Consider the following 9,507-nt stretch of genomic DNA (forward strand, 5'->3'; position numbering starts at 1 on the left):
CTTTCCTTGGTTGTAGTTGTAATATAGTCTTCCACTATTTCCATTTATGAAACCAACAGAAATATATTTAAGAAGAAAAATTTTCTGTTTTCTTTGACTTCTCAATGTTTTTGTGCTCTGCTGCATGACATATCCATAACTTGAAATTGTTGGTTTTTCCACTTCAAAAATAGTTTTTCATATCTTGTCATATTTTGAATACCTATGTTGCTTACATTCATTCAATTACCAATCTCATCTTTGATTGAAGGAATATCAGAATATTTCATTTTTCCCTATTTACTGATACTCATGAAATAAATCAAACTCAATTCTTCAATTCACTCAATTAATTCACAATCAATCAAGTAATTTTTTATACAAATAAATCAAAAATATTTGTAGAATGAAAGTTGTGCAAAAATACAATTAGTAAATTTATAATTTTTGTTGTTGTCTCAGTATATAAAATAACAATTTAACATTGATATGAATGTAGATGTTCAGAATTGCTGTATTTTTTATTAAAGCTTTTGAGTGCTTCATCAAAAGAGGGTGGGTGCTATGCCACAAAATCAACTTAAGAAAATGAAGGTTTCATCAGAATAAGTAATAATAATAACTGTATTTACATTAATTGAAGTTAACTTTCTGACAAATAGGCGAAGTGTCAGCTGAAGCTGTTTTTCAAACCAAACATAACACTAAAATAAATCATCATACATTTTGAAAATAGATGTGAGAATATGACACACTTTCCAGGAGTTAGTATTAGGATCCACAGGTATCAGCACCATCCAGAACCAATAACTTGTGTGGCATAGCCCCTTTTCTTACTCAGGCACTCGATTTCTTTTGAAGAACTGATGTACAACAAAACTGTGTCAAATCTGAATCATATCTGTAAACATAACATGCACTCAATGATTCAACTAGATCATCAAAATTGTGTACCCTTTCAGTGCTTCTGGCTGTCCAATTGCCAACCGAAACAAAATGCGAGTCCTGGAAAGCGGTGGTTCAGTAGAGCAGCACAAAGCGGCAGTAGCAGCAGCCACTGCTATGAAATTTGAGGGAGTCAACTGTCCAACCCCCGGATGTGATGGAACTGGCCATATTAACGGATCGTTTCTAACTCACAGGTCACTCAGTGGATGTCCAGTAGCTGGCCAAAGTATCAAAAAGTCTAAATATCCTGAAGACATGCCGTTTTATGCCAAGGGATATACAGGTTGGTTTACGTTTATTACAACTTGTCTCAAAATATTCTATGGGATATCATTCAGCAGAATTGTATTTCTGTAGCAAGTAATAGTCAATTCAACTGCTAGTTCTACTATATAAATTTCACAGAACTTCACGTATGTACTTGTCTTGAGCCTCTGCTCATTCAGTATTCCTTTTTGTCATTTTCAAATAGTGAATATCTGGCAATCATATCCTTCAATCCTGAAAGATATTGTATTCCAAAATCACTTCACAAGAGTTAAATATATTTGAGAACCAGTGAATTTGTGAAACTACTTCCCTACAGAATATTCTTTGGATATATTGAGAACATATATACAGAGTAGTTTTTCTCATTGAACTAAAGTTTATTTCTAGACATCTTCTTGCAGGTATAGAACAAGGTCCCAATAATGGTGAAGACCTCATGACTTTGGAAGCTGAAATTTCAGAACTTCAGAGGGAAAATGCCAGAGTGGAATCACAAATGATAAAATTGAAATCGGACATAAATGCCATGGAAAGCCATCTTGGACATGGTGAAAAGGTGAGTTTGTAATAATCATGTAAAAACATTTCATGAGTTATTGCAATTGTGTAAGGTTTCAAGCAGTAGGTACACTATTAGAAATCTTTTAGCAAAATGATACAATTAGTTGAAGAACCAACTAGATTGATATACCTAAATGGTTAGTTTTTAATAAATAAGAACCATTTCGTGACCTAATCACACTGTGAATGATTGAACTGTTTTGAACTAGTGTAACACAATAGGCATTAATTTGAAGTAATGAAATGAGATTGTTCTTGACGAAAAAATTAAATATTGCAGTCTCCAAACTGCATTATCACTTCTGTACATTATGCACTTCACAACAAAGCAATGAGTATACCTAATTTCAAAATCAAATATTGTATTATAGCGTGCTAGTATTTATATGGGACAGTCCAAGACAACTAAAATACCCTTTTTCTTTTTGAACATTCTCACAATGATTAGTAGAACAAGATAAAATGCAATAAAACCAAATAGTTCTTCGTGAATTTTGGGGGTAATCTCAAAAACTCGTTCAGAGTGTAGACTTCTCAAAATGAAAAGTTATTAATGTAGGTAGGCAAGTTTTATCATATCATCACCAACAGTTATCAAGATATTGTGAAAATTATGTTCTGAAATCTTCAATATGTAAAAAAATTGGTTCTAAATTTCAATGTCAAAAGTTGAATCTCCAAGAGATGTCTAATGATAAATGCAATAATGAATCCATTTTGTGGGTTTTATCTCAAATTATAACAAAAATATTGAATGGATCTCTATCAATATGGCAATGAAACCCCACTTGGGTTTTATTTGAAAAAGTAGTAATTGTATTAGGTTTTAACAGCAACAGATTTCTTCATAATTATCATACATTTTGAAAGAAAACTAGTGGTGATGTAGAATTTGTTTCAAAATTTCAATAACTACAGAAATGAACAGCTGATGAAGGATGGAGACCATAAAAATTGTGATTTTTATTCCTTCTAGTGGGAGATTCGACTCTCAACATTGTACACAACTACTCGAAATTTTAGAGTGTATACCTCTTTTGTTGCTCCCATAGTTCTGATTCAACAGGGGTTTCCTCCATTGTCAATTTCTTAAATTCTCGGAAAATATACAAATATCTGTTAAATGAAGAGATATGCTCAAGCTGCTGAATTCCCTGAAATTAACAAAGGTAGTCATATTTAGAAGTGATAGATGTTTTCTTTTTATTTCACCGCATTTATCAGCTTAATGTTAGTTATGCTGCCAAGGAACCCACTAAAATGAGTAGTGGACTACCAATCGATTAAGACTGTTTGAGCCAATAACATATAGATGGCGATGCTAACTCCAATAAGTTCATACTATAGATGTGTTCGTTTGTACAGAACTCCGTTATGTCTAGTCTATTCTGTGTTCGATATTCACGAGAGCGAAGAAAAACAAGTGATGGGTTGGATACGAGATCAATAATGGGGTCAGACAGATTTTTTAATTGTCACTTGTCATATTGAAAAAAGAATATTTAATTTTAAGTATTTTTGCATTATGTACTTTTCCTATATGATCAGGATAATATGAACAAGGCTACACCTCACAAAAAAAATATTACCTATAATAAATCTGCGTTTTTCTTTTTTACTATTCTCATGACAAACACAACTCATAAATTAAAAGTAATCCTGAATTTTCAAATTTAGTTTCTTGTCACAAGATCATGACAAATATACCTATACCTAGCTTCAATTTCTCAACAAAGGTTCTTGCAGCTTATGACACGTGGTGAACATTTGACGTTTTGATTTTTTTATCCAATTACTTTATTTAATCTCAAAAACTTGTCTTTTCAGAAGAAATATAGATCGATTCTGACATCTCTTTGAACATCAGATGTTGATGTTCACTTTTTATGGTCGCCATTTTCTTAAAAATTTTAGCGCCAAACCATTCGATTTTTCACCATTTTTGAACTATAAAAAATCTAGTATTTTGATATATTAAACTGTAAGAGTTTTCGTAGTAAATATATTGAACAATTTTGATTCGAATTGAATTCAAATTACGACTCAAGACAAAGGCAAAAAGTCGCAAGGAGGTCTATCCTTGAGTTATATAAAACTTCCTTGAAACAACGAAACAGTCAGTCATAACTCAGTTAATTGGTTTACAGATTTTCAATTCAATTCCGTATCTTTGTTGTTCAAACGAATATTACATTAAAAAATAAAATTCATGCATCAATGTTGCCACTTTGAATATTGAGAATTAATGACCTAACTTCCCATGATATATGTATGACTCGTGCGAATTTACCTTTAGATAACTCGACGTAAACCATGCATCGATCGTATCGTCTACGTCTAGCGACAACATCCAACTGGAGCAGATATACGTTGATGAGCAGTTGATCTATTTCAATTATATATTATTTTGAATACTTCAGATGACAAGCAAGGATGTGATAAAAACAAAGGTTATTTATTTTTAACTGTTTGATCGTCTAACAGTATTTTCAATGAAGTCGTACATATCCCGACAATAAATAGAGTGGAGAATTGTAAAAATTTAAGAATTGTATCAAATATGCATCTTAATTGGCAATGGTGTGGTCTCTAGACTCTTTTATGTACGTCAACAAGAGTGTCACTACATGGGGAGTTACTGGTAGATAGAGTTGGTTGCCAACTCATGAATACATAATACACATAAATGTGATAGTAATCATGTACAGAACATTAAAAATATTCATGAAGTCCTTTTATTTATGATATAAGTTGAACATGAACAATAAACAATTATTAAATATTATTCAGTCCTAATTAAGAAAAATGGTGTTCAATTAGTTCAGTCTATTTAAAAGCTGTTTCTCATCAGATTCACTTCTCTTATATATTCAAAGAAAATTTTGACACTAAAAATAATGATATATTAATTTCAAAACAGAACTTTATATATCATTTCACTAGCAAAAAAATACCTAACAATAGGTTTCATATCAGTCACAGCTGCCTTTTCGTAAAAAACCAATAGGACTACGTCACTAAAACTCTTCCTTCTCCCCTCAACGCAGGAAACGCAAGCCCTCAGCCAACGAACCACCAACCTGAACGAGTACTACGAAAGCCTTCGCAACAACGTCATCACCCTCCTGGAGCACGTACGACTGCCGGGAGGCGGGGTAATGACTCAAGAGAAAATCGGCCAAGACAACTTCGATTCCTACTTGAGTAAATTGCAAACGCTTTGCACGCCTGAGGGGTACTGCAGTGACGAGAACAGACCATTGTATGAAACTGTGAAGTGTGCATTGCAGGATTTTACTGTGTTGCCAACGCCTATATAAAATTGAAATTTCTTGAAAGGTTCTTGGGGCTTCTTGTAGTTGTAGATTGAAGTAAAAACTGTCCAAAAGTTTCAAAGTGACATCAATATAAATTTCTTCAATGGAAGGCCATGGATCAAATATTGATAATGATTTTGATCCCTATCGAATTTCATGTTAGGGGCTCTTCGAGTTGAAAATTACTGCATGTTTTACGTTTTTTTTTTACTAAAAATGAAGCAATACTTGAAAGTTACTAATGGACAAAATAATTATACGAGGGTATTTGCAATTTTAACAAATATTATGTATTAAGAGAAACTTAACTTGGATCACTGATAAGTCACTGAAACTTATTAATATCATCATTTTTTAAAACTACTATGAGTGGTTTGTTATTCTTGATTGATTTATTATTGTGAAATGAATGATTTAATATTTGAATAAACATCTTTTTTTTTCTCCCAAAACAGATGTACCTAAAGTGTTTATAAAAAATCAAATCGATTTTTTGAATAACGTATACAATGAAAGTCGGCAGTTTGTGACCTCCTTCTATCAATGAACACTCTCCTGTAGTAATTCACTATAGATTTCTGAAAAAAATAATTTTTGAGAAAAAACTCAACCTAAAGAGCTTTTCAGAGTTGAACGATATTTTATTATTTTCATTTCATTTACAATAGTTACTAGAGTTGACACATTTAAAAAAATTGTCTTGAAGAACCCTTTCACCACTTGAAATTCAAACTATTTCAGTGGATCTGGTTGAAATCTAAACAACCATCAATATGAAATCCACTGACCTTCAACATAAGCAAGAAATTTTCTGTGTATCCACGATACTGAATGTTTTTCCTACTCTGGAGCCATACGTAATATTAAATTGTGATTTTGTAAATAAATACCCAAAGACAAAGGGATATGAGCTGTATAGATATCTCTGGCTAAAAATGAAAAATGCAATGTATTATATACCTACTATTGAAAAATGATTGTAAATAGCTCGTTTTTATTTGTATCTATGTACAAAGTTCGTTTTAGTTAAGTATTTATATCTTCTTGACCATAATGGTTATAAATATTGGTTCTTTCTTCAATTGAACACACTGAACATTTCAATTCATTCATAACCAATTAAAGAAAGAAACTTTAGTATTGATGACATTTCAGCGATACGTTTAGTAAAATTTGTTTCACTGTTGTTTTTGTTAAATTATCTGTAAAAAGGTTATAGATATTTATCTTCTTTTAGAGAACTATTTTAATAAAATCGCTCATAAACATGGAAACTTCAAGTATTAGTATAATTTTTTTAGATACTCTGTGATTATGTATACCTAGTCTCTATATAGGTAGAAAAACTAGTGCTACTTGTAAGCATTCATCGTAAATGCTCAAAGTGATTTTTTTCAGTGGGGAGAACCCCTACAGTTATTTTCTGTCGAGCATTCAGCATCCCCTTGAAAACGTGCAATGAGGTGTGTATATGATAATAAAATTCACACAGTGTTCTGGAAAGTCTGTTCTGTTGTTATTTATGAATTATTTCATTTTTAGTTAAACTTAAACTCCAACCGAAAATGGTGTTTTACTGTGCTGTTTACCCAAAAGATATTGTTGTGTAATGTGTAAATATATGAATGATATATTCGAATTCTCATTATTCAATTATTTGTTCTCACCAAATATATATGTTAATATACATGTGTTGTTATCAAATAAAGTATTTGAAAGGCCTCTGATGGTATTTTTTTCATTCCTAAAAATTTTTTCAACGTTTCAGGTTTCACAGAATAAAGTTCGGCTCAAAAAACCTAATGATATGACAAAGCAGCTACAAGCAATTCACAAATCAATATTATATATGTGTACAAAAAATAATTCCGGTTCTCAGAATATAACAATTTTTGAAGAATTTTGCAGCAGTATTCAGAACACTCATCCGTAATGAATTGTTACAAGTGGATCAACGTTATTTTATGAACATCGTCTGAATAGTGGTAGATCATTCACATATGAAAGGAACAGCGAAGGATCAATAACTGAACAATGTGGTACCCTAAAAGTTTCACATCTTGAGTGTGTGAGGGAACTATGGTTCTATTTGTCATAAATGATTTCAAACAATTTTTCATATTGGCAGTTTATCAGTCAACTGACCTCAAAAACTTTTGTAACTCAGGTGAATACATTAGTCTTTCTCTATGACTTTTGAGAAAACATCAATAATGTGACAGTTTCCTGTTGAATTAGTAATCAAAATGATTCATAACTCACACCTTTGAACCAATCACATTCGATCAAATTTATATCTCACTACCCTGAGGCCAATCACAGATGAGCGAATGCATAACTTGAGAAGCCTTAAGAATTCATCTACTTCGAAATTGTTTTCAAACGTCAAACTTAATCAGTGTACTTAGAATTCTCGTTTTGAAATATATAGTTTTTTTGGATTCGGAAAGTGAAAACGACTGTACCACTCCTGAAATTACTAATGTGGCAGACAGCAGGTCTGTTACCATGAAAATGAAAACAAGGTCATACAGCGAATTCCAGCACCTTATAATCAAAGTATCGATGCCATTTTTTTGAGAAAATATGACATGGCTCCAGATGAAAGATTGCTGGAGTGAAGAAGCATAACATAGCTTCATAAACATAAACTCAGACATGTATCGCGGTTTTTGCTAAATATAACTATTCACCTTTTATGAATTTGTATAATGGGTTGTCTATTACAGCTATTCCCAGTCGTCATAAACATCACCATTTTAGAAATGCAGAGAAACTGCCACTGCCACCTCCAGTTGAAAATAAAATTAACATTCGGTTTGGACCGTTAAATAATACTTGTATTAGTGTTACTAAGGTAATGGAAAAAACTTGGTTCTGTTGTGCGGATTCAAATATCATAACCATAAAATACTAACCATTATCAATATCTTTTTCTCACTAATCTACCATAAATTAGGTTTCCTATATATTCCTAACTATCTACAGAAACAAATGAGAATTCGTTTCTCTAGGACTTTGCAAATCAACTTACAAACTACTTTTTCGAAGTCTTTTTGGGGATTACTATATAAAAATTCCCCCACGAATGTCGGGGAAATTATTCACCAACACTACCAACGCGAAAGAAATAAGATATTGGATTATGATATACATTCAACAATTCATTGGAACGAATAATTTTCATCCAATGATGTAACGGATTTTACTTTACTTTAGATACCCCCTCGACCTAATTTGGTTCTATTCTCAGAGTAACAAATGTCTTTTGTTACTCTGAGGTTCTAAATCATGATCCGCTATAGACCATATTAGTTAGGTTAGGATTTTTCGAGCACGAAATTCAAACTCAGGTCCATCACGAAAACCTGTCATTAATTTCCCATATAAATCTTATGAGACCAAAAATTCTTCGAATTTGTCGCCTTTTTTCAGGTATTCCATCTTCCTTCCATTCCATTCCTTAGAACTGATTTTACATAAAAAAGATGAAATGGAGTTTCTTTTACCTGTTTGATACAAAATAATTGAAAAATATGGATAATTTTCTATGAATTTGTCAATATAGAAATGCATTGCAAAATTCATGGAACGCATGTCTTAGATTGAAGAGTGGTATATTACTGGTGGGGCAACAAAGTTAGCGGGATATTTAAAATTTACGTGTTAATACCTACAAAGATGAGCTTCAAAAATGTTATTTCGAAAATGTGAAAATGGTGCATTGTTTTGCTCCTGGATGTAACCATAGGTATCCAAGCAATTGCAACATGTTTGCAATTCCAAGGAATGAAAAATAAACAAAAATATATAAAAATACTAATAACTCTCATGAAGTTGAGAATGAATTTTCCCCACTTAGATCTTGCCATTCGATTTAATTGCAGCCCAACAACTATTACAAATATTTTTTTACTTGGGTTCTCCTTATACATAAAACACTTTACAGTGAGTTCATGACGAAACTCCCATCGAGATGTAAAATTATAACAAGTCTCCCTAATTCTTTCTCATCATTTACCAAGTGCAGGCTTATAATTGACTGTACAGAGGTAAAAAGTACAAATCCAAAGGATATGAACATGAAGAAACAAACTTACAGCAATTATAAGCATGCAAATACTTATAAAGTATTGGTGGGAGTTACCCCAAATGGCGTTATAACATTGTAAGTAACATGTTTCCTGGTTCAACGTCAGACAAGCAAGTATTTTTGATGAGTAAATCGAATAACATTTAGAACCAGGATGTTTTAAAGCCTGGAGGATGGACACTTGACTTCAATTATTCCATTTGAAAAAAGCAGTCCATTTGGAGAGGCCCCCAAAAATCCACAAGTATGTAGCCATAGTCCTGTTCACACGACCTTTGTTCCTGTTAGTTTTTCAAAAGATTGAATCCCATTAATTTCATTCTGGCGTACCCATTGAAT

At 32.1% G+C, this 9,507-nt stretch overlaps 1 protein-coding gene and 1 long non-coding RNA gene across 3 annotated transcripts in view; one reads left to right on the forward strand and one right to left on the reverse strand.

Moving 5' to 3' along the window:
* The window catches only part of LOC111517914 (uncharacterized), a 1,107,665-nt gene extending 1,099,893 nt beyond the window's left edge, over window positions 1-7,772 (forward strand). For both annotated transcript variants that reach the window (XM_074175686.1, XM_074175687.1), the window contains 3 exons: window positions 942-1,210; window positions 1,599-1,753; window positions 4,806-7,772. In XM_074175686.1, the coding sequence (XP_074031787.1) occupies window positions 942-1,210; window positions 1,599-1,753; window positions 4,806-5,078 (697 nt within the window). In that variant the 3' untranslated portion in view covers window positions 5,079-7,772. The remainder of the gene's footprint in view (window positions 1-941; window positions 1,211-1,598; window positions 1,754-4,805) is intronic.
* Window positions 560-3,174, reverse strand: LOC141482432 (uncharacterized). The gene is made up of 3 exons (XR_012465532.1): window positions 2,971-3,174; window positions 2,791-2,912; window positions 560-1,646 (listed from the first exon to the last, which is right to left on the reverse strand). It is a non-coding gene; the product is annotated as an uncharacterized lncRNA (long non-coding RNA).
* Window positions 7,773-9,507: the final 1,735 nt, after the last annotated feature.

This window comes from Leptinotarsa decemlineata, unplaced genomic scaffold (genome assembly GCF_025532065.1).
Source record: "Leptinotarsa decemlineata unplaced genomic scaffold, Ldec_3_MD MMD2_tig00001064_RagTag_RagTag, whole genome shotgun sequence".
Taxonomy (NCBI): Eukaryota; Metazoa; Arthropoda; class Insecta; order Coleoptera; family Chrysomelidae; genus Leptinotarsa; species Leptinotarsa decemlineata.